General features: G+C 46.3%; 1 protein-coding gene across 1 annotated transcript in view; it reads right to left on the bottom strand.

Annotated features, from left to right (window-relative positions):
- Positions 1–442: 442 nt before the first annotated feature.
- The window catches only part of LOC129332646 (vomeronasal type-2 receptor 1-like), a 30,345-nt gene continuing 5,146 nt past the window's right edge, over positions 443–25,641 (bottom strand). The window contains exons 2-6 of the mRNA XM_054983883.1: positions 14,140–14,431; positions 11,289–12,176; positions 4,186–4,413; positions 2,997–3,120; positions 443–1,434 (exon numbers count right to left, since the gene is read on the bottom strand). Coding sequence (XP_054839858.1) covers positions 443–1,434; positions 2,997–3,120; positions 4,186–4,413; positions 11,289–12,176; positions 14,140–14,431 — 2,524 coding nt within the window. The remainder of the gene's footprint in view (positions 1,435–2,996; positions 3,121–4,185; positions 4,414–11,288; positions 12,177–14,139; positions 14,432–25,641) is intronic.

Here is a 25,641-nt window from a genome sequence, read left to right on the forward strand (position 1 = left end):
CTCCAGAAGTATGTGGACTTAGTTCAAGGAACCAGTAAGAGATCATCAGCAGAAAAGATAAGTTTCCATTGGCGCTCCAAATTGACAAAAACACCACAAGCAGCAGCTGTAAATAACTTAATTTATTGTAAAATATTACAGGAACTTTCATGCTATTTGTTGTCACAGGTTGAGATGGTTATTTTTTGCGAGGAAATGCTTTTAACTGCTGACCTAGTACAGTTGGAATCAATATAAATTACTAGGAAAATAAAAAGCTCCTTGGGGAGTACCTTGCATTATTTTGTCAGCGAGCAATTAGGTATGCTGTATCTGCGCTATTCTGCAAGAAGCAGAAGATGCAACTTCCATAGGAACCAGGTATCTGTTTTCTCGCAATGCAGAGGAAGAAAAGATGCAAGAAAGCTAGCGGAACTGGCGAGAGGTAAAAGCGTTGAAGGATCTAATCCTCCAGAACTGTGGAGACAGTAGTGTTGTTAACTTCACTGGTGCAGGATGCTGAGGTTGGTGGTGCGCTCTTGTCATTGGTGGCAGCTTTGCCGTGCACTATTTCTTCTGTGTTCCTCAAAGGTTTCAATAAAATGATGTAACATTTTGGCACAAATATGCACCCTAACAAGCCAAAGCTGGAAGCCAGAATTGCAAATATCTCCACGGCCACTTTGAACTTCCCTCTTGTACTTAAGTAAGCCGGAACAAAGGAAATCCAGACGATGAAGAAGACCAGCATCCCAAAGGTCACAAACTTGGCTTCATTGAAGTTGTTGGGAAGCTTGCGGGCTATGAAGGCAGTGAGAAAGCATTGTATGGCTAGAAACACATCAAACCCAAACATCACGCACAAGAAGATTATAGAGCCCTCATCGCATTCAAAAATGATTTTCACATTTAGGAACTGGGTGTTTTTATTCATACGGGGTGGCCTAAGGATGAGGTAGGCAGTGCAAATGCCCACTTCGGTTAGTACAGAGAGGAGAACAATGATTTTTTGGAAAATTGGCAGGAAAACCATTCGAGCTTTCTCAGCAACTTTTGAATTTTTGGCCAGGTGAGTCAGGAGAAGCATAACAGTCTTTCCTAAGACACAGGAAAGGCAAAGAGAAAAGCCCAGAGCCAGGGACACCTGGCGGGACTGACACGACCAGTCAACCGGCTTTCCAATAAAGAGGATCGACGTCATTAAGGTTATGACAAGGGAAAATTGAATGAGGAAGCTCAGCTCTCGATCATTGGCTTTCACAAGAGCAGTGTTCCTGTGTTTTATGTAGACACCGGTCACTGACAGGACGACGCATGCGCCAAATACAGCTAGTACGATCAATGTAGTTCCTAAGGCTTCTTCATAAGCCAGAAATTCCACCTCTTTATGTAAGCATCCACTTCTGTCGGCATTGGACCAGTAATCCTCCGGACATGGGTTACATTCCCTTGCATCTGCAGGGGAAACAATCACAAAAAGTATTTAAGCGCTAGCAGTCTTACTATGTGCTGAGGATTGCTAAGGGGCAAGTCCAGCATGTTGTTTTCCATGCCTGTGTTCAGTCCTGGAAGTAAGAAATGAGAAAAGTACCCCTGGACAGTTGCAAAGTAAAGGAATCAAAATGAACAAAATACAAAAGTGAATGCAAAAAGTGAAAAGCTAATTTTAAAAAATGAATAGAATGTAGAACAATAAAATCAGAGAATTAAAATAATAGCTATATGTACCACACCTAAGTGTGGCACCTTTCCCTTGTGTAGTAAAAATATTGAATAAAATAACCCCCACAAGGTTGTTATACAAATCACTTTCAAATGACCAGACCAAATTCTGTGATCACCAGACCGTGTGTGTTTTGGTCCTTAAAGCCTTCTGCAGTGGTCACTAATGCGACAAACGTTGTATCTTGTTTATTACATAAAGTAAAATAGACCTGACCAGGCACAGAATGAATTTAAAAAATGTGCTGTGTAGTCATGGAATGGGTTGATATAAATCCCAATCTTCCATTTGTAGTAAGTATCCATTATCCAGGAACACTTATGTTATGGAAAAAGTTGCTATACACAACGTGTCAACTTGATCTGCACAGATCAGGCTTAGAAAGGTACAGAACTGATTAGGGCCGTTCCCTCATGCCCTTAAATGGATGGCACACAAATGGAATGCTGGCAACGTCTCCATTTGCAAAACAGATGCGGGCCATTTGGTTTCCATTTTATCGGTGCCTTTTCTGGGATCGCAGAAAGTGCGTTCCCAAAAAAAGCACCAAAAAAACAAGCCAAACGGCTGCAAACATTTTGCAAATAGAGATGTCTGGGTTCATGAGGAAAAGCTGCCAGCGTTCTGTGCATGGACAATCCCTTTAACGGCTTGTGGAAATGGCCTAGAAGTAGATTATAAAAACAATTTAAAAGCCAAAACCCCTCATTATAAACCTTGGTAAAAAGATATATTTTTTGGCTTGACACCTAAAAGAAAGCAAAGTAGTCTCAAAAGGGAGGGAATTCTGTATTTTCTTGTTCTGTTCTGAGAACAAACTGGAAATTCAGCCATGGACTAGTGTGTATACTTTAGAGATGATTGGCAGTAATTTATTTAAATCTATGTCTTTAAGAAAGTATTTAAGTATCTTAGAAAGTTATGAGGTGAAAAGGACCCTTCATGTTTGACAAGGTATTGGAAAAGCACAAAAAGACAGGTGAGAACTGGCCCTCAGATTTCCTTTTGCCTATCGCTTCCCTTCTTCCATTCACTTCCCTTCCAGTTGCCTTTCCCAAATCTTATCTGATCACTACCCCAAGATATTTTTAGTTCAAGTAAAGCAGAATGAGGGCTTAGAAGAAGAAGAAATAAATAATACAAATTGCATTGTGGAATATATAATTTAGTCTCATCTAATACAAAACTGAGATAACCAAGGCTTTCTGCTAATTAGACCGTGACCAAGTCCATGTAACACCTCTGCCTGTGCTTTCTTTTTGGCATCAGGTGAAATGTGTACAGGCATACCTACCTGTTACATTACTGAACTGTCCTTCTGCACATTTTATGCAATCATAACAGCAGGAGGGCTTTCCTTGCTGGATCCCCTTTCGAAAACCTGGTTGGCAGTTGTCATTACAGGTGGAACGTGGATTCTGAAATTACAAGAGATCAAGGAATGTTTATGGACTCATCCAGAAAGCAATTTTTTTTTAAAAAAAGCTTTGATGCAGTCACGCTAAACCAAAAAGAACGTGCAAGCAAATCCTGAGGCAAGACAGTGTATGTGTTCAGGTCTGCGTTTATCTGGACTGCATGGTCAGTCTGAGAAGGGGCTGTGGCTAGAGTTTCTAGGCTGAGACTGGGAACTGGTGTGAGGTTTGGGGGCAGGGACCACCTTAGAACCACCAAGGAAGACTGCAGAGGAGGGCAAGATCTGAGTCCGGTGGCACCTTAGAGACGAACAAGCTTTTGAGAGTCACGGCTCCCTACTTCAGACACAAGTAGGAATGGAGATGCCTGAGCCTATATATCCCAGCCAAAGGTGGGTGGGGTGTTACAAGGGAAGGTAGTGGTGGTGGAGACAGTACCCTCAAGTCAGAGTTGAGTTATGGCAACCCTTGGTGAGGTTTTCATGGCAAGAGACTAACAGAGGTGGTTTGCCTCTGCAACCTTGGTCTTCATTGGAGGTCTCCCATCCAATTACTAATCGAGGCCGACCCTGCTTAGCTTCTGAGATCTGATGAGATCAGGCTCACCTGTGCTATCCAGGTCAGTATCAGGATGTAAAGGTACAATGCAGCTTGATTAGATGGGAGGAGTGCAGAGGAAGGCAATGGCAAACAACTCTGCTCCTCACTTGCCTTAAAAGCCCCTTGCTGGAGTTGCCGTAAGTCAGTTGCGACTTGACACCATATACTTTTACATGTAATCTAGTAGAATCTAGTATCTGACACAAGAGGGAAAAAATAGGATCTAAGTTAAATGAACAGTATGTCAGCCATAACTGCATGTGGTGACCCTCAAGCGAGGATTCCCATTTGTACCGGCACAGGGCAGAGAAGAATACACATCCTCATACACACACTGCATATTAATTATGAACTTGGTAGCAATCCTATATATGACAAGTGCAATATAGATAAATGTGAAATGGGTGGTCATGGTGGCAGAGACTGTCACTCTCAAGACAGGTACATAAACAGAAAGAATTCACTTACTGCTGCTGCTGGATTGTTCCAGAAGATAGAATCATTATATACCATAAACTCATAATCCTCTGCCCCAGAGCTGTTAAACTTTCCAACATTTACAAAGGCAATATCATTTGTGCCATTCATCTGCCAGTTCAGAATATCATAGGGGGTATACACATCTCCTTTTTCATCTATGTGTACGGTTTCATTAAGCACTGTGAATTCCATCTTATTCTTCATGTAGTACATTAACTATGAAAGGGGAGGCAAAAATCAGGTTATTATTAAACTAATCACACATTCATAGTATGCTTTTACCGTGTTTTAGGCCAAGAATTAAATTGGACGTGAAACGGGATGAATAAACACATGGATTTTCAATGAAAAAATAATATGTGCGCTAATTCTCAAGTGTGGCCCCATCTACAAATACTTAAATCCACAGATTGGGGCCACACTGACACTAAAGAGGTGGGTCTGCTAACTTGGGGGACCACCCAGGTTAGCAGAAAATCTGAAACTTACAAAAAAAAATTTTTTTAACCCTCAAAAATCAAATCAATTTTCTGTGCTTGCGCACATTCTTTAGAACACCTCTGCCAGCCAAAACATCCTGTGTTGCTCAGCATTCAGATCTGAAGTTGCCGGGTTCCTCTTCTGCACCCCCTCCTACCATTCATAAACATCCCACTCAGGCAGCAAGCCTCTTCTAACTTCACTACCCCCTTACTGAAAATGCTGATGAGTGCAGGCAGTCTGGAAGGAGGAAGGGGGTAGGCAGGTGGCCAGTCAGGTGGGAGGGCAGAAGACTAATTGCTGCCATAGTTGGAAAGCTGTGGGGTGTCCAGGAATCTCACCACAACCTCAGTAAAGCTGTGGGATGGCCAAGTAGCCAGGAATGTCATCACTGCAGCTGTGAAGCTACGGGGCAGCTGGGAGGGTTAGTGCCACTGTGACAGAGAAGGTGGGGTTGGCAGGCAGGGGGGAGCTACAGCAGCAGCAAAGCAAGGGTCAGTTGGCTAAGGGGATCTGCCATGGTGGTGGTGGTGGTGCCAAAGCCAGGGGCAGGCAGGCTGAGAGGGAGGGAGGATGCAATCCCCTCCCCTGTTATTCTTGTGTGTCATCACTTGTCATTGTATGTAGCTCTCAATGCGGCCTCACCTGTGGACATTTAAACTGAAAGACTGGAGCAGTGAACAGACAGGGCAGAGCTTTCTACAAGCCTAAGGAAAGGTCCAGGGCCATTTTCACATGTCCTACTGGCTGTGGAAGATCGCACAAAATTCCTGGAACGATGGCGTCTTCCTGGCATGATTTCCCGTCATTTCTGACATCATCGTGCTATGAACCAGAGTCATGATGGGAGATGGCGCCAGGAAGACGCCCTCGTTCTGGGAGTTTTGCATGATTTTTTTGCGGCTAGTAAGGTGTGTGAAAATGGCCCAGGTGACGGTTAACCGCACCCCCCATAATAGAAATGAGTTAAGAACTGAATGCCCTCTGTGGCTGTTGCTAGGCAACCACAAAAATATTGTTAGGCTTCCAGCTTGGATTTCTGTCCATAAAAGGCAAGGGTAGGGGACCAGGGCTTTTTCAGGGCTGTTTTGGTCTTCGAAGGAGGACTCACGGGGCCTTGTCCAGCAGCAACCACTGGGTGACTTGCTACCATGTGACTTGCATGACTCACCCAAGCCCAGCTGTTTGCTACTGTTAAAAAGCAGCAACCCCATGACAGAAAGTGTGGTGCAGTGGTTAGAATTTCAGATTAGGATCTGAGAGACCTAATCCCCATTCAGCCATGGGATCCCACTAGGACTAGTTACACATTCTTAGTCCAACCTATATCACAAGGTCATTGGGAAAATAAAATGGGGGAAAGGAGAATACTGTAAGCTGATTTAGCCCCCATTATGGAGAAGGGGGAAGAGGCCGTATAAATCAAATAAATAAATTATAAATATAGGTGAAGCTGAGGGGCAGATGAAAGAATGGTAGGTGTGTGGGTGGATGAGTAGGGAGGAGCAAAGGAAGCACGGAAAGCAAGGATATGTAGGTTGCCAGGGGAAGAAAAAGAGGAAATAGCATGGGGAGGGGGGTAGAAGGGGAAAGTGAAGTGCCCCCTGCAAGTTCTTACAGGTTCCCCAGCACACAACTGGGCCTGGCCTGGCCCAGCAACTGGAACTGTTCAAAATTGTCCCCAGGAGAAGCTGCCAAGGAGAGGGAAGCCGGGAAAGCTGAAACAGGGAGTACATATATAGGTTGCCTGGTGGGTGGAAAGGAGAGAAGGAAGCAGGAGAAGAGGAGAGGCTATAGGGGTTCTCTGGAAATGGAAAGAGGAAATTGGGGGCGGGGGTGAGATGTTCCCCTGCAAGTTCTTGCAGGTCCCCTGCTTGTAGTATTATATTTTGCATGTGTATATAGCTTTCAGTGGTACAGAGGAAATTCATACCCTGCATACATTATCTTCTTATAATCTTACAACAGCCTCATAAAATAAGCCAGTATCATTAACCCCATATTGCAGGTTGAGGCTGAGAGAGTGGTTTAGCTAAGGTCACTTAGGCACCTTCCATATAAATGTTCAGCTCCACCTTGGCTTCCTTACAGCGGTGCTGCTTTCAGGAGGATTCATATGATATAATCCTGTTTCCATGTTTCTGTCACTTTGACATGATCTTTCCCACACCTTGTTTGGTATAATTTTTTTCTTTAAAAGAAAGACCTTGGTCAAAGAGCCTTTGATCATTGTGTTGATGGCAAGGAGCACTCTTGCTGATTGCATTTACATCAGCACCATTCTTCTTGCCTCTGACCCTATGGCAGCTTTCCCCCTGCATATACCATAGGGTTTTTTCAGGCTTGAAAAAACACAGTAGCTGACAGATCACTATAATGCAATAACACTATAACCATCTAATGCAACACTCTTTTAGTTTCCAGTTTTCCCTAAAAGTACATCTCTAGCCCTTTTCAGTGCCCAGTTATAAGAGGAAACGTGCAGCTAGCACCTTTCCTTTATAACTCCACAACTAAAAGGGCTAGAGACTGAGGTGACTAGAGCTAGAGAAGGGCTAGATACTTGATGTGACTATGTCCTCATGGCCACCATAAGGACACGGCTGCCATTTTAAAGTCATTTTAAAATGTGAGGGCTCGATTCTGATTGGGCCCACAGCACAGCGTTCTTGTTTCCCATGAGCCTTTTCGAGTGTCAAAATAGCCATTGGTGGGGGGTGCAGATTTTTCAGCACTTGATAAGGGAGGATGAGCCTCACTGCTTGTCATGCCTCAGGCCCAATTGGGCAGTTGCAACATTTTTTATGAAAGCAGAACATATAAAGTCATTACAGTAGATCTACAGAAGATCATTATAACAATATCGCCCTATAGCAATCAATCAATTTCCAATTTTGAAAAAGCCCTGTCCAAAAGTCCTGGTGGGGAGGGGGTGGGAATTGGTAAGCATGGGGGAGGGGCTGATGCAAGGAATTGCAGGAGAAAGTAGATGTTCTGTTCTGCTGCCAGTGAAAATGCCTCTGCACTCTCTGTAGTTACAAGAGCTACGTGAAAAATCAATGTTGTGAAGAAACAGGCCTAATAAATTTGCTCTGAAGGCAAGATTTGAATCAGAGACCTCCTAGATCATAGCTCATTCTCTTTGCCTAACAAAAACCTAATGGGGAAGGCTCAGGCCCATCTGGGGAACGGAGGTGTCTCAATGTCTCCTTATTAATGTAACGTAAGTGCATGAAAAGGCAGGCCTCTCTCCTGATACTCCTCTTCTTTCCACATACACAAATGCTGCTATTACTGTCAGTGCGGGGGGGGGGGTAAAGAAAATGGAAGCTTTAAAACAAAACTGAAGCGCTTGGGCAAGGGTAAGGGGATGCATCCTTCCATGTATAACTCCAAGAAAATGCTTCTGGCACTGTCCAGTCTCCAGTACCAGAAGCAGGGCTTTTTTTTAGCTGGAACGTGGTGGAATGGAGTTCCAGAACCTCTTGAAAATGGTCACATGGCTGGTGGCCCCGCCCCCTGATCTCCAGACAGAGGGGAGTTTAGATTGCCCTCTGTGCCAAGCACGGAGGGCAATCTAAACTCCACTCTGTCTGGAGATCAGGGGGCGGGGCCACCAGCCATGTGACCATTTTCTCCGAGGGCAACCCAACTGAGTTCCACTGCCTCTTTTCCCAGAAAAAAACCTCTGACCAGAAGACTGCCAAGTTGGGATAAAAATGTTGAAATCAGTTGACTTAGTTCTGCACTGTAAGCACTATGACAGTCTGGCTGTTTTGGATTTGGTTTGTATCTGTGCTTTCATAATGCTGTAAGTCACTTTGTGTGATTGTGGGAAGTTGGGATAAGCATCTATCTATCTATCTGTCTGTCTGTCTGTCTGTCTGAAAACAGTATGAAAGATTTCCCCCGAAATCTTCATCAGGAGAATTTGAAAGCTTGCATACTGTTTTCTGACATTTTGTCTGTTCTGAATTTAAAAAGGTATTATACAACTTGTCTTTTAGAGGAATTTTTGTGTAGACCAAAACATAAACAAATCCTTAGATACTTCAAAGGTTGCTGAGGTAGTTTTGATTGCATTTAGAAGTTTTCTCTAACTGGTGAAAGTAGATCCTTATTTGGGGCATAAAGCAGTAACCCACAAGTCAAAATATAACATGAAATGGTCACAGTACTTTCACAGGAGAAGAAAAAGAGGAGTGAAGTTTGATACATACTTAGCCCAAGATGCCTTGATTACTGGGAATCCCCAAAGGTGAATGTTTATGCGCATTTCCTTCAAAATAGAAGGTTCAAAATGTACCTCAAAAGAATTATTCCCAGACTATCCAAGAATCTGAGATTTGGCACATACAGTGCCCAACACATCCTTACTAGAGCATTCTGAAAAATGGGATACTGTTATATCTAACAGTTAAAAATCAGAATAAGACATTCAGCTGATAATACAGGATGGGACCAAGCAAGAAAACCCACATATGTTATGGAATGTTGAACTTGTGGGATTTGGGGGGGCTTTTAATACAATCATTTTTAACAGAAGTATCAAATTTCCAGGGTGCTTCCACATAACCTACAGCAGGGGTCCCCACCCTTTTCAAGTATATAAGCATCTTTGGAACTCTTAACACTGGATGGTGGGTGCATCCACAAAATGCTGCAGGGGGCAGAGTCAACTACAAAATGTCAGGGAGTGAGGTGATGCAGAGCTTCAAGTACCTCTTCAACATTTTGTGTGGAAGCTCTGTTTAATATAATGCCTTTTAAATATTTCTAAAAATATTTTTGCATACACCTTAGTAACGCAGTAAAGATTCTTATGCTGCAGTGGCAACTGTTGCTGATGCAACTTGTCTAGGGCCAGCATCCCTACCGCTGTACCTAGCCATTGGTTGGAAGCTACGCTAGCTGGCAGCAGCACAGCTAAAAGTGAGCAGGGCCACCGAGGGGCTGCCAGCTGGACAGCCGCTGCTGCAGGTCTGACATGAAGCCAGGCAAGCCTGGTATACAGCTGCAGCCACAGCCAGGGCTCTGGTCACAGGCTGTGCCAACAGGAAGCCTGTGGGGAAGGGCAGGCAGCAGCTACATCAGGTCCTTTAGGCCCACACAGGCTGAAGACACCGCCCTTTGAAAAGGTGCTTGCTCAGCCAATCAGATTGCCAATGGTCCTGCTGGGCAAAAGCCTCACCTGGTCCTGCCTACTTTCTAAAAAAATGATTGGTGGGCACCATCTAAGGATGCCCCAGGTGATAGCTGGAGATTCCTTGGAATTGCAACTGATTTCCAATCTACAGGGATCCGTTCACCTGGAGAAAGTGGCTGCTCTGGAGGGTGGACTGTGTGGCTTTATACCCTGCTAAGGTCCCTCCCCTTCCCAAACCCCACCAAGTTGGCAACCCGAACAACCATGCTGGGCTTCCGTTTCCTAGAGCAACAGCTGTAGAGATCTTCCTTCTCTAAAAGGTGAAATTCTCTCTCTTCCTTTCTCCTCTGGAAAAGATCTGCTAAAAGTCAAGAATTCTAAGACTCAGTATGAGGGGCCATATCTTGTAGCACTGATACAGACCCTTGTATAGTTTTGCTTAGACATGTGCGTACCAAGTTTTAATTTTAGGTCTCTAGAACAAGGGTTGCCAACCTTTTTAAAAAATGAGACATATGCCAATTCCAGACGGCCCTCCGCATCCCAAAACATCGCGCGTCGTCGCGCGTCGTCGCGCAGAAAACACGAAATAGCGCGTGTTCTCGCGCGAGTTTTGCGCGACCTCGCGCAAAACTCGCGAGAGAAAACGCGATATTTCGCGTTTTCCGTGTGACGACGCGTGACGTTTCGGGATGCGGAGGGCCGTCTGGAATCAGCCATACTTCTTAGTTATGAAAAATATCCTGAGCTACTTCACCCCATCCCACCATGTCAACAAGCTTTGTTCTGTCAGACCATGGACTCGGAATAGTATGGGTAATAAAACAATCAGTAAAGCAATGTAGAGGGAAATCCTGTGAAATAAAATGTGTTTTTTTTTAAAGCCTAGAGCAGATCTTTTTTGCCATCTTTTCCTGGGGCTCGTAGGAAATATTCAAGCTACTCTGCAGTAGAGATGGGCACGATCCGCATTACGATAAAAAAAACCCACAATAATGGCGATCGCGCGATCATGAACCGGCGAATCGTTATCGTCCACTGCCAACAATCCAGTGATCAGGAGGGGCCTGGATTGGGGCGATCGGGCTCGGATCGGGGATCCAGACACTCAAGCACCAGCAATCTATTCCCCTGGCAACGGAGCCAGGGGAATGCCTGAGCTCTGTTTGCCCTCCTTCTGTTGCCCTGGAAACCTGAATGGAAGCCCAGCTTTCCTTGATCAGCAGGGCTTCCTTCCAACCATGGAGCAGCAAAGCAGTCACCAGTTGGGAGAAGACACTCAGGGGAGGGAGGGGGAAGGGGGTGTTCTGTAGCCATGGGCACTCCAATCTCATCCCTGCAAACCTTTCTACATTAATTCCTCCCTTTTCTCCTTAGGTTAGTCTTTCAGGTGCCACTGGACTTCTGTTTTATTTTGCTCCAACAGACTAACACAGCTACCCCTTTGCAATAAATAAGTGCATACCTGCCAGGGTTCAAATTCATCTATTGAGGCACAGCGACTACTGGTGCCAGTAAATGGTCCGCCATCTTCCGTACAGAGATCTAATTGATGAAGACCATGAGCAACAGCGTAGACAGCTTTATAGACGTTATATGTTATCCTAAGTTCTGAAACATCCAGGTAGGTATTGTTAAGTTCTTCAAGATTCTCTTCCCCAGTGCAGAAGTGGTCGGAGGTAAAATTAACTCTGTTCTCGTGACCAGTTACATTTTTCCTGTTGTCTGTGTTATATGGTATGCTGGCATTAGGCCAAGTGCAGTTGAAGGCAGACTGCCAAAATTCAATGGCTAGATCATCATTAGGATCTCTGCCAGGGTGTATGTCCAGGAGAAATTCTTTGAGCCCCGGGATGTGACCTCTTCGTACACCAAAGCCAATTGCCCCACCAAGGAGAGGAAAGTATTCAGGCCTCGCAATTAATGCTGATGTAACCCAGGCCTCACTTGCTATCCAAGTTTTGCTAGAGATATTGCTAATCATAAACTCTTCCACTAAAGGATGAAAGTCAATATCAGAAGAGTAGACCACAATGACTGTGGCATTGGTGTCTTTTACAGTTTCAACTACTTTTTGTATTTTTGTCCTGGAGTAGATTTTTGGAATTGTTTCTGAGAAAGCGATGCAGATCTCTCCACTTCTGGTTATCTTTTCAATCTTCTCTTTAAATGCTTTTACACCATATTTGCCATAATCATCATCTGCTGCAATTGTTCCCACCCATTTCCAACCAAAATGTTTAACTAAGATTGCCATTCCTTGAGATTGCACATTATCACTTGGGATGGTACGGAGATAGGTAGGGAACTGATACTTGTCAGAGAGAAGTAAGGAAGATGAGGCGTAGCCAACCTACAACAAACAAGCAAAACATAGGATTGAAACAAATATTGCTGTCCCATATGCTCTTCATTCATTCCTGAGGATCTTCTGCCACCACATGACTTATTTGTGTTGTGGAGATGGTGGTGGAGAAGGGAAGTAACCCCGTACAAAGATAGCAGGTGATTGTATTGGCGGGAAGTAATGTGGAGAGGAATGGATAGGTGATTGTGTCAGATAGGTGATTGTGCCATGATGACTTCGTTCAGGAAGTCTACTGGTGCTGAGCTGGAGGCTGCAGAGTAGAGGAACAAGAGACTGAATTGTTCACCAAGTGTTACCATGTCTCCATTCCCAGGCAGTTGTTTGTTCTAGCAGACCTAGAGTGGCTATAAATACTTCCAGGCTCAGGGCCCAAACATGGGGAAGGGGGAGGCTGACCTGGGCAGCAAGTCTATTGCCATAAAATGTTCTTCTCATGACATTTGGAAATAATAATGATTTCCCCCCTTTTGTGCATCACAAGAATGTACATATATGTTGCAACTGGAGAGGGTGGCACATGTTAGAAGATGGTGCTGGATCCAGAAAAATTATGAGTGAGTTCAAACAACAGCTAGATAATGGCCACTTCTAAGTAGCTCTTAATATACCCTAATGGCCCTTTTCAGATGACATATGTAGATAGCCTTCAGTACACAGTGGTGTAGTGGTAACACACCAGCTCCACGCCGGCACAGTTTATTTAATTTTTATTTATTTCAGAGATTTCTGTGCGAACTCTCCAGAGTCCTGCTTGAGGAAGTTTACAATTAAAATAATAAATTATCAATATGAAACAACAAGACATTATAACAAGCCTAGGGACATAAACAGAGGGGGGGAAACTGTCCATAAAACAGACCTCAGACCAGAAGCAGACCAAAACAGCTGGAAAGATATAACCTATAATTAAAAGTTCAGGTAAAAGATATGTTACCGAAACATGATGATGGCATCTGCATGCAAATTCTATATGTGTGCTTCCATCTGGAATGTTAAAAAAGTAGATTTCCCAATCATGGAGATGAAACCTATATGTGTATACTTTGCATAGGCTTACCATTGGCCCAGAGGCAGTGGGCAATCTCCTGCCAGTGCCCTCAGTTCCTCACCCTTGATCATTCGAGGAGTGAGAGAAAAAAATGAAGGGCGCTGCTGGCCATATGGCTAAGACCATAGAGATTGGGGGAGTTTCCTAGAGCATCACTCAGAAGTGACATCATATCCATTAGCGGTGGGAGTAATGTCTATGCTACTCTAGGAATCTCCCCAATCTCTATGGTAAAGGACACAGAGATTGGGGACATTTCCAAAGCACCACATAGGATGTGATGTCACATTCCCCCAAAACTCAACCCTCTCCAGGCAGTACCTCCCCCACTCAATCTCTTGACACGTCCTCCAGTTTGCAGGATCTGCACAAGTCTGTTAATAATAGGATTTTTTGGAGGTCTTTACTTCATAGGGTCACAGAGGTGACTTGATGGCACATAACACACAACACATGTCCTGGCGCTGTGCAATTATTCAGAATCATGAACCAAATTAATGGCTATATAATTTTGCAACCACGGGAATTTATGTTGCTGTGTCCTTAAATTTTGAGAAACTAAAATGTCTTATACATAAAGTTAAATTGTGAAAATAAATTTCCAAAATCATCAGCTGTGTAACTTTACGTTCAGCTGCAGACCAAACAAAGTAGATTTTCGAACTTACCTGTAGAATATAATCAGCCAAAATCTGCATTAACATGGGTATATGTACACTGCAAGGTCATGTCTAATTTATACTAGTTTTAACTGTCATGGTATCCCCACGAAGAATGCATGGAATTATTCTTCAATGTATTATCATACATATCCCCTGACAAGTAAAGTGATTTTTATTTTTGCACTTCCGTCATCTTGTTTGTTCCTTTACAGTTAAGAGTTTAAAAGATTCACGATACCTGAGGGAAATAATAAAGTCCAAGGATTCTTGAGGAGGCAATGGAGAGGGTTGACCCACCAGCTCCGACAACTGCCGCAAGAGGAGCTCCACTGCTGCATCGGAAGACAGGGGTTGTTTCATTCTGCCCGGTGAGGAATGCCAAAGAGTTCTCAACTGTTTTGGACATTGTATAGCACGTGTCATAGATCTGGTAGCCCAGAGTAATGTTTGGTAGAATGTCAGGGTCTTTGTTAATATGGCGTATGGCAAGTATCATGGCTTTGACCCAGCGGTAACCCCGAAAATTAAATCTGCAGAAGCAAAAGAGTGAGATTGCATTCAGAATGGTTTACTACAGTGTTGCATATTTCTCCCACGTTATCAAAGTTTATTCATACAGGTGAATGTATATGCAGCAGAAGACTCTCACACACCCATAGCCAGACCCAGTGTGTTCCCAGGGTGTCCCTTAGACATGCATTCATGTGCACATACATAGATGTGTGAAGCAAACAATACAAGTTTATGAAGCAACTGTCCATAAAGCTGACCTCAGACCAGAAGCAGACCAAAACAGAGGAAAAGATAAAACCCATAATTAAAAGATCAGGAAAAAGATATGTTACTAGAACATGACTGTGGCACGTACATGCAAACTCTATATATGTAGACAGGGCTTTTTTTCTGGGAAAAGAGGTGGTGGAACTCAGTGGGTTGCCCTCAGAGAAAATGGTCACATGGCTGGTGGCCCCGCCCCCTGATCTCCAGACAGAGGGGAGTTTAGCTTGACCTTCGCGCCGCTTGGTGGCGCGGAGGACAATCTAAACTCCCCTCTGTCTGGAAGTCAGGGGGTGGGGCCACCAGCCATGTGACCATTTTCAAGAGGTTCCGGAACTCCGTTCCCCCGCGTTCCCCCTGAAAAAAAGCCCTGTATGTAGGTTCTATCTGGATTTAAAAAAAAAAAATGGAGTTCCCAATCATGAAGATGAAACCTGCATGTGTATACTGTGCATAGGCATAGGCATTGGCCCAGAGGCAGTGGGCAATCTTCTGCCAGTTCCCTCAGTCCCCCGCCCTGCCCCCACCATGGCATCCATGGGTACCGTGTTGGGGTTTCCTGACCTAGAGCAACAGCAGTCAATATCTTTAGGGTTGCCAGGTCCTCTGGAGGTAAAAGCAGCGGAGGGGGGTCATGGGAGGAGTCGCACTGGGGGGAAATCATGACCCTTTGAATGACATCACTGACAGAGTGACATGGAAGTAACAAGTTGTGGGGAGGGGCCAATTGAGCAAAAATTGACAGTCTGTCCAATTATATGAGTCTAATAACAATCTCCAAATATGTATTTCAGGAAGGATCATTACCAAACTACAATCTTGCAGGAGCCCAAATGTGCCCCATTCAGTGGTAGACTGGAAGGATTACATGATACCTACTTTTGCACACACAGGATTCCTTAGACCCTTGCAAAAATACTTTTTTCAAGGGAGGATATTCTCCTCTGGTCTACCTGTCCATGCTGCTTTTCCTCCTGCCTCTACTATCCCTGTGCTGCTCCTCTCTAGTCATGTATCTCCCTCCCAAAACACTGTGGAATAGGATTGCCAAACTCTATGTGGGAACTCTGTTCTCCCAGAATTACAGTTGATCTCCAGACTACAGAACTCAGTTCCCTGGAGAAAATGGCCACTTCAGATGACAAACTGTATGCTATACCATAGATTCTTAGTGAAATCCCTCCATAAACTCTCCCCTCCACAGGCACTGCCTTCAAATCTCCAGGAATTTTCCATGCCAGAGTTGGCAACCCTCCTGTTGAACTAACAGCAACATTTGAGGCAAGTAATAATAACAATAATAACAATAACTGCACTTATATACAACTCCTCTAGACAGATTAGTGCCTAGGGTTGCCAGGCCCCCTCAACCTCCCGGTGGGGGGATTGGGGCTGGCACTTACCTACGGTGGAGGGGGGTGCGCATGCACTGCGCACGCTCCCGCAAGCACATTGATGTCACTTCCAGGAAGTTACATCATCACACAGCCCCTGGGAGCGTGCCCACACTTCGCAGGGGCCCCGATTGGGAATGCTGCAGAGCATGGAAGTGCTTCTTCCCTCCGCAGCGGAGGGAATGCACCCATTTTGACCCTCCACAGCAGAGGGAATGCACCCATTTCGACCCTCCACAGCAGAGGGAATGCACCCATTTCGACCCAAAATGCACCCATTTTGACTCAGATCGGGCTCATTTTTGGCCTATTTTGGTGTGGATTGGGCCCGTTTTGAGCTGTTGTGGAGCATGGGAGCACTCCTGTGCTCTGCAACAGCCCAAAATGAGCCTGATCCAGGCAAAAATGGGCCCATTTTCAGCCACTGCAGAGCGCAGGAGTGCTCCTGTGCTCCGCAGTGGCTCAAAACAGGCCCAATCCACACCAAAATGGGCCTGAAACAAGCCTGACATGGGCCAAAATGGGCACATATTTGGCCGCTGTGGAGGGCAGGAGCACTCCTGTGCTCTGCAGCAGCCCCAATCCGGGCCTGATCTGGGCCCAAACAGGCCCAATCCAGGCAGCTGCATTGCATGGCAGCACACAGCACCGTAGGGGAGCACGCACGGAAGGTGCGCTCCCCCCACTGGCCAGGTAAGCAGGGACGGGGTGTGGGGGAGGAGGCGGAGGCGGGGGATCCTTCGCCCCCAGTGGGGGTCTGGCATCCCTATTAGTGCCCCTTTCAGAGTGGTGAACAAAGTCAGTGTTATCATTATCACCAAAATACACCGGGAGAGCTGGGGCTGAGAGGAGCGGCTTACCCAAGGCCACCTACTGAGCTCATGGCTTTAATAGGATTTGAACCACTAGAGTACTGATTCACAGACCAGCCACTTGACCACTATGTTGCAGCAGCCTCCAGTTTGTTCCATTCTTTAACACCAGTAGTATGTACATAAAGCTTCAAGGAAAAGAGGGGGAGAAAGTGGAGCCTTCACTGGTAGCTCTAGCCATCCTCTTCTGTGACTTACATTCAGTCCAAGCAATATTGGCTAGACTGTTTAAAGAGAAGCATGAAAAGCTGCCAAATGATCTTTAGGAACCTGACTATTTTTTAGCCCAGACAGACACCGCTGATATTATTGTGTGGATTCCAGAGGTGTGGCCAAAGATTGTTTCCAGAGAAGTGTCTACAATGTACCAGGCTCAGGAGAACCTGTAAGCAGCCTTAACAGTCCATACTAATTCATGGCCCCAAAGAGGGTGGATGAAGGGAGAAAATTCTGGAGGCCTACATCACCCTTGGAGTCAGCGAAGTCATAGGACATCTTTTTAATGTGATGTTTGGGTAGGTTTGCCAGATGGGCTCTGGGTAAAATACCAGACTCTGGGGAGGGGGGGTACTCATCTCAGGAATGATCTTCATGTGCATGCACTCCCAGCCCTGGTGCAGTGATGTCACTTCTGTAAGTAACGTCATTTCACTGCTATCCCCAGCAGTCCCCCTCTCCACTCAGCCAACAGTCACTCTCCGCTTCTCCCTCTTCCTTTCTTCCTTCTCCTCCTCAGGTTTGCCTGCTCCACAGAACTGCCCTCAGAGCTTCCTCTGCCTGGCCAGGGCTCCAGACTGGCCACCCCTTCATGCTGGGAGGGGGAGGGGAAGAAAGGGAATGATGTCTCAGCACTTTCTGAGTTTTCCATCCCCTCCATTGTGGTGAAATGAAGGTGTGTCAACAACCTGTTCCTCCAGCACCATGACTGTTTCTGGGCTCCTCTGAAGAGAATCTGCTTCCCACCTCAGCCAACACCTCATTCTTTGACCGGATCCCTCACAAGCAAGCAAAGTGGGGAGTGAGGGCAGTTGTGTGAGGGGGAGACCTTGCCCTGAGGCACCGCTTGTACCATTGGAGAGGTACCACTCCCTCCTCTTCCTCTCCTTTTCCTTCCCTTCCTCCTCTTCCCTCTTTTCCAAACAGGTGTCCAGTATTTTTAGGATATTTCCCCTGGACAGTCCAAGGAAATATCAGACTGCCCAGGTAAAAACTGGAAACCTGGCAACCCTATGTTTGGATTATGTGAGAGAGCTCACAAGGAACCTATAGGCCTGTGGTTGCTCTCTGTAACCCTCCACAGATTGGGAAAAAGAACATATGAGGCATATGCTTTGAAATCAACAACAACAACAACAAAAGGGACTCTGTTCAGAAATAGTAAGACTTATAAGGAAATTCTCATATGCAATTTCCAGGCTCCATTCAAATGGAATCAATTTGAATAATAAACACATTTGAGACAGTTCATCTGCCAGAGAAAAAGAGATGGAATCAAACATATAAACAGTACTCTATGAATTATTCACCATATTGCAGCAAAACAACACAGACATCTCTCTCTAAGCAGTAATTGCAATATACTGTTTAAATATCCTCTACCTACTGCTTCAGCAGCCAAAGGAATCCCCTGGAGGAAGCAAAAGTAAATCTACTGCTCTCCCAGTTTACACAACAGGCAGTTGAAAGACTAAAAACATAATTTTTTATTCTGTTTTGCATTCAGTGTGTATGCAAGATTATCTGGTGATGCACAGCAAGATGGCTGCTGTTTCTTTTACGATCATCCATGCCAGAAGCTTTATCGTTACTTAAACTACAATAAATTGTTTGTGAGTTGCCTGCTCTCAGCATTGCTCAGACCCTAGATGAAAGGAGAAATTCAACACATGTACCAAAGGGGGTGGGGTGGAGGTTCAGAAAACATTTCTAACACTGGGACCAACTATAATAGCAAAACATTCCAGGGAGATTGAGTGCATTAGGATAGTTTACACACATTCCCTTTTGTATGAATTTGCAACATGTCTTCAGGTAGCCCTGTTCACAAAATGGCAACCATATGTATTAGAAGCATCATCGATAGTTTGCACGTCCTTTGGTGGATTCCCAGTATGTAAAGTCTGAAAAGGACCAATGATGCTGTTATTGTTTTCTTAATACTAAACTCCTTTGGTATTACTTTTATTTACAGTCAATGTTTATATCCTGCATTTCTGCCCAATCAGGGCCACTGAAACAGCTAACAAAATTTAATTTAATTTAATTTATTCAATTTATACTCCGCCCTTCCCACACCAGCAGGCTCAGGGCGGATCACAACTAGAGATGGGCCCGATCTGAATTACGATTTCAACCCACACCCACCCACCCCCACCCGATTTTGGCGTTTTTGCCATCGTGACTCAGCTAATCGGTTCTGTCCATGGCAACCGATCCAGCAGTCAGGAGTTTGCTTGTTCAGGACTTGATCAGATGGATCAGTTTCTGTTCGGAATTGCAGACACTCTGGCACTAGTAATTTATTCCCAGGGCAACAGAGTCAGGGAAATGAGCTGTGTTTGCCCTCCTTCTGTCGCCCTCAAAACACGAATGGAAGCCCAGCTTTCCTTGATTAGCAGGCTTCCTTCCAAACACGGAGCAGCAACCCAGGGGAGGGAGGGGGAAGGGGGTGGGCACAAAGGAAAGGCAAAAGGCAGTGCGGGAGGCTGGGAGGCCGCCCGCGCCTTTCGCCTCTCCCCAGGACAACGGGCGTGTGGGCATGCCAGACACCCCTTGTCCTGGGGAAAGGCAAAAGGCAGCGCGGGAGGCTGAGAGGCCACCTGCGCCGTTCGTCTTTCCCCAGGACAAGGGGTGCACGGACAAGCCAGCCGCCCCTTGTCCTGGGGAAAGGCAAAAGGCAGCGCGGGAGGCTGGGAGGCCGCCTGCGCCATTCACCTTTCCCCAGGACAAGGGGTGCACGGACAAGCCAGCCGCCCCTTGTCCTGGGGAAAGGCAAAAGGCAGCGTGGGAGGCTGGGAGGCTGCCTGCGCCGTTCCCCTTTCCCCAGGACAAGGGGTGCGCAGACAAGCCGGCCACCCCTTGTCTTGCGGGGCAGGTGAACGGCGAAGAGAGTGATAAATGGGAACAGACTTATTTCCATAGAGAGTAGACAGTAAGTTTAACAGTTCCAGGTTGGGAAATTCCTGGGCATTTGGCTGTGGAGGCTGGGGAAGGTGGAGTTTGTGGAGGGACCTTGATGGAGTATGATGCCATAGACTCCACACCACAAAGCAGACATTTTCTACCAGGGAACTGATCTGGAGATCAGTTGTAATTTTGGAAGATTTCCAGACTCCCACCAGGAGACTGGCAACTTTATGAGAAGGGAGTTCCATAATTTTGGCACCACTGGGAACTAGTCTACTACAGTGATTGATTTGTGACCTACAACCTGTAAATCTTGCCTTTCATAAACTCACTAGGTGACCTCTTGCTCAAATTCAGTTTCCATCTGCAACGGCGTATGATACCATCGGCCTACCTTTCAGAAAGGGCAAATCAGTGGAGCTTGGAGAAAGGGTCTTTTGGATGTCATTAAGGAGTTCCCCCTTTCTTTCCCTCCACTTGAGCACTGCACATTGAACACATAAAAACACATTACATGCAAACAGAAATAAATGTTTGTTTAAAGGAAAAGTGCCTTTGGAAGAGCAGAGTTAGGAGTGGAGAAGTGGCAGATGGAACTGGTGTTTAATTTCCTCCACCACCTCCACTCATTGTTTCTCCTGAAGTGGCTTTTCCTATAAAACAAAGATTTTCCATATCTCAGTCCAAAAATGGCTCCACTGTTCTACAGAAAATTTTAGAATAAAGAAACTCTAAGCCAAGCAAAGACACTTCCACAAGTACAGGCATCAGCTTCTCTCCTCCCATCCTCTGTCTGCTTTGATGACTCCCATTGCAATCCTAAACAGAAATACAGCTTTCTAAGTCCATTGACATTAATGAGATTAAAAGGGTGCAACTCTGGTTAGGATTGAATTGTCAGCCACCTGCTTTCTTGGCAGGCGGAAGAGTGTCACAATAGGTGTGCAATTCCCCTGGCAGAGCCTTCTCTTACATACACAATAGCACACTTCTTGTCAGGGCCGGATCGAGGGGGGGCAGGGGGTTAATTTGCCCCCGGCGCCGCCAGGGAGGGGGCGTCGGGAGCAGCTGCCAGCTGCCGGAGCGCGCAGGCAGCAGCTTAGGCAGCCACGCAGCTCCCACACTGCCCCGCGGGATGGGGCGGCCAGCTTGCAGCACACCCCCTGCCCTGCAGGTCAGGCAAAGGGCAGCGTGGCCGCCCACGCCATTCACCTGCCCTGCAGGAGAGGGGGCAGCTGGCCGCCCCTGTCCTGCAGGGCAGGCGCATGGTGCGGGCAGCCTCGCAGCCCCCCGCGCTGCCTTTCGCCTGCCCCGCGGGACAGGGTGGCTGGCTTGCCACACACCCCCTGTCCTGCAGGGCAGGCAAAGGGCAGTGCGGCCACCCACACCATTCGCCTGCTCCACAGGAGAGGGGGCAGCCGGCCGCCCCCTGTCCTGTGGGGCAGGCGCATGGCGCGGGCGGCCTCGCAGCCCCCCAGCACTGCCTTTTGCCTGCCCTGCAGAACAGGGGGCGCACAGCAAGCCGGCCACCCCCATCCCGCGGGACAGGCGAAAGGCAGCACGGGGGGCTGCGAGGCCGCCCGCTCCATTCGCTTGCAGAGAAGCGAATGGTGTGGGCGGCTTCCCAGCCCCACATGCTGCCTCCGGCGCCCCGTGTGATGACGTCACCAAAATGATGTCATCACGCTGTGCCGGGAGCGCACACGTGCGCTGCACATGCGAGGCCAAACTAGGGTTTCCCCGGGCACCAGCAACCCTAGATCCGGCCCTGCATCTTGTCTCCCTTTGCTCCTCCCCTCCTGTCATAGCCCAGTCTGAGAGTGAGGTCTCCTCTGGAGGAGAGGAGCCTCGTGTAGCCAGCCAGGACTCCTCAGGAGAAGAAGAGTTCTGTGTAGCCAGCCCTAGCCCTGACTCAGCAGAAGCCAGCAATCATGAGCAGCAGCTGCTGGCTGATCAAGGCTCACAGCTAGCAGCTGAGACACCAGCACCCTCTAGCCCCAATACCACAGGGGAAGCTCAGCCAGGAACTTCCACAGGGGAGGCTCAGTCAGGGACTGCCAGCACCACAGGGGAAGCCCAGCCAGGGGCTTCCACCCCCCCAGGCTCACCCACACCTAGAGAGCGCCGCAGGCAGCGCCAGAGACTGGAACTGCAGGAGAGACGGCGCAGTGCTCGTCTCCTGAGCCAACGCCAGCTGCTGGAGAGTGATGATGAGTAGCATCAGGATGGAGCCCCAGCAGCTGGCTGAAAATCACGCCTGGCTATAAAAGCCAGTCAGGAGCAACTGCCAGGCGTGGAAGCAACGTGTCAACTACCTGCAACCACTCCCTGGTACCTTGTGTCTTGCTCTTGCCTGCACCTTGACTTGATACCCTTGTGCTCTGACTTATGGACTGGACTTGGCTTGGCTTTTTGGATCCTGGAGGCAACCCTGGCATTAACCTTGTGCTCTGACTATGGACTGGACCTGGCTTGTGACTTTTGAACACCCCTTGGCTTCGTGCTAGTACCTGGACTCCCAGCTTGGGCGGGCCCAGCCCATGACACCTCCCTTCTGAACAAGATCAAAAGAAGTTTTTAAGCTTCCTTAAACATTTAATACCTTAATCTGGATAGTCCAGGCAAGCCCAGCCTTATTGGATCTTGGCTACTGGATGGGAGACCTCCCACAAACACCAGCGTTGCAGAGGCAGACAACGGCAAACCACTGTTGTCTCTTGCCTTGAAAACTGCAACAAGATTCATTCTTAGAGATCGGGAACGAACTGAAATACAAACCAAAATTCAGCACGAACCGGGCTGGTTCGTGGTTTGCGAACCAGCGGTTCATCAGAACCCATTTCTGTCGAACCATCACAAACTTTAGGCTGGTTCGTTTAGTTTGGTTTTTGGTTCGTCGCTGCAGACAGCCTGGTGCTGATCAATCAGTTTCCTAGGCAACAGGGGGTGGACTTTCTGCAGACCTTCTGCTGACCCAGAAGTGACCTTCTGCTGACCCAGAAGTGATGATTTGCTGACCTGGATGTGATGTTTTCACGAACCAAACAAACTGGTTTGCAAAGCGGGGCAGATTCATGAAAAGTACGTGGTTCATGGTTCATTGCATTTCACGAGCCACGAACTGCATGGTTCATTTTTTTTCTGGTTCGTGCCCATCTCTAGTCACTATCAGTCAGTTAGAACTTGAAAGCACTTTCCACTATCAAACATTTAATGTCACCAATTTCTTGTAATTATTTTTAATGTATTGTCTCTGCCTTCAAATTTAGTTACTTGTGTTGCTAATCTGTGATTATAATTAATTAAATGAGCCGTATTAGGAACAGTTCCTCTGAAATTTAGCAGAATGGGTTGGGATAAGATTGTAGCATGGCAACTCTTTGTTTTAAAGTTCATGGTGTACCAAGCCCAAATCACAGCTCCAAAGGCTGTGTTTAGGGCAGGGAGTTTTGGCAAGTATCACTTGTCATGCAGGACTGGGGAAAGCCAAATGTGCTGTAAATCACTTTTCTGCATATCTGTAAAAAGTACATCCTGTTTGAGATGATGTTTAGTTACTCTGTCTGGAAAGGATGAGAGAAACATCTAAATCTGATAATAATGCAGTAGTGGTATGTTCTTCAGTTTCAGGGTTGCTTGAGAGCAATTTTCAAATGTGGTGCTTTTTAAACCAATAATCCACTACCATTCTGCATGTGCACACCATTATGATTGAATTCAACCCAAATAACAAATTTGGGAATTACAGTAGAGTTCTAGACAAGGCCATCTTATTTATATATTTATATACGTCTATATTTATAAAGATCTATATACCCAGATGTCAGCCATATACTCAATGAGAACCGTGCATCTGATGGTCATCAGCGGACTCCTTCATGCTATGTTTAATTCCTACTTGCTTTGTACCATTTTTAAGGACTTAAGAGAAAAAGTTAAGAACTGAGATTTTGATTTGTGATGAGTAAAGCTGTCATAGGAGAGCAGCAATGCCACAGATATGAGGGGCCAAGGCCATGAAAGGCTCTGTATGTGATAGCCAAAACCTTGACTGAGCCCAGTAACTGATGGGTATCCTTCATGAAGTGACTGCAAAATGGGAGTAATATGCACTCTCCACCTTACTTCTGATAACTGAGAGCGGAACTACAAGTGACAAAAGGCACAGATTGGACACTTGTCAGCTTCCCTCAAGTTTTGATGGGAAATGTAGGCATCCTAGTCTTGCAGTTTGGCTCTCTGTCTGCTGTCCAATGGACTTTTCAACTGTCATTTGTCCAACATTCCGCCAAGCTGCCTACATTTCCCATCAAAACTTGAGGGAAGCTGACAAGTGTCCAATCTGTGCCTTTTGTCACTTGTGGTTCCGCTCTGAGTTGCAGCATTTTGAACCTGTTGGAGTCTCTGAATTGATTTTGAGGGAAGACCTATGTAGAGTGTATTACAATAGTCCAGTCTCATTGTTACCGTTGTTACCAGAAATGGTCTCCTTGCATAAATATGATTTATGGGGGAATTAGCTAGCAAGGAAGACGGCTTTACAAGAGGCAATAACTGGAATCTATCACCTTTGTATACCAGGTCCCTTCCTATGACAGAACAAGTGAGTCTGGTGCTTAGTATAAAACAATAACTTTTATTGAACACAAGAACTTCATACACATACACACCAGTTACTGGGGAAAATAATCACACACACACAGAGAGTCCTAGGGAATGTAGCCAGAAATTGGGGACAGCGAGAGGGAGTAACTATATCTACCTATCCTGGAGAAGGGGGTCCAGTCCGCAGTAAGGAGGGAGAGAGAGCTTCAAATGGCCAGCATCCTCAGCAAGGCAAGAGGCTTAGGGCAAACCTCAAGGGAACAGCGCTTGTGGATCCGGAAACGTGTTCAAAGGAAGAAAGGCTTAGGGAAGAGACCCTAAGGGAGCAGGTCCTTGAAGCTTGCATGATTTGAATGGGGGCAGAGCTCTACCTTTATAGGTAAAATGTGCCCTGAGGTGGAGGAGAGTCCTCCTAGCAGTTAGGACAAAGACTCCAATGGTTAGTTCATGGGTTAGACGAAAGGCTTGAGTACTTTGATAGATAGCTGCCAGGGTGTGTGAATACAAATGTAAAACTAGGTCTAGCACTGCACAAAAAGGACAGTTTTCTGACGAAGCACACCAGAGCTAGGTTAAGTGTTTTAAGGGAGCGAACGCATTGTGCCCAGAACGACTGTCTATACTTATGAATGTCATTTGATTAGCTCCTCAGTCATGGACAGGAGATCTCATCATGGAAGGAGGGACAGGAATGTGCTAAGTGGGGGTGACTCTACCAGTCCTTTATTGCTCTGGGCATCCGGTGGGGCTGGCAAGATAGTAGATCCAATCAAGCCGCAGTCACTCCGCATTCCAGTGCAGCATTCCTTGTATGCCTGGTCCTCCCAGGCTCTCTGGTGGCAATACTGCAGCCATTTTAAACTCCAGAGGCTTTTACACTTTTAATATTACACGCAGCTATATGAAAACTGCTGTACAACTGGCGAAGGCCAGGCTGAATGCTTACACCATGGCATGAATCAAGGT

The sequence above is a fragment of the Eublepharis macularius genome, chromosome 6 (assembly GCF_028583425.1).
Source record: "Eublepharis macularius isolate TG4126 chromosome 6, MPM_Emac_v1.0, whole genome shotgun sequence".
NCBI lineage: Eukaryota > Metazoa > Chordata > Lepidosauria > Squamata > Eublepharidae > Eublepharis > Eublepharis macularius.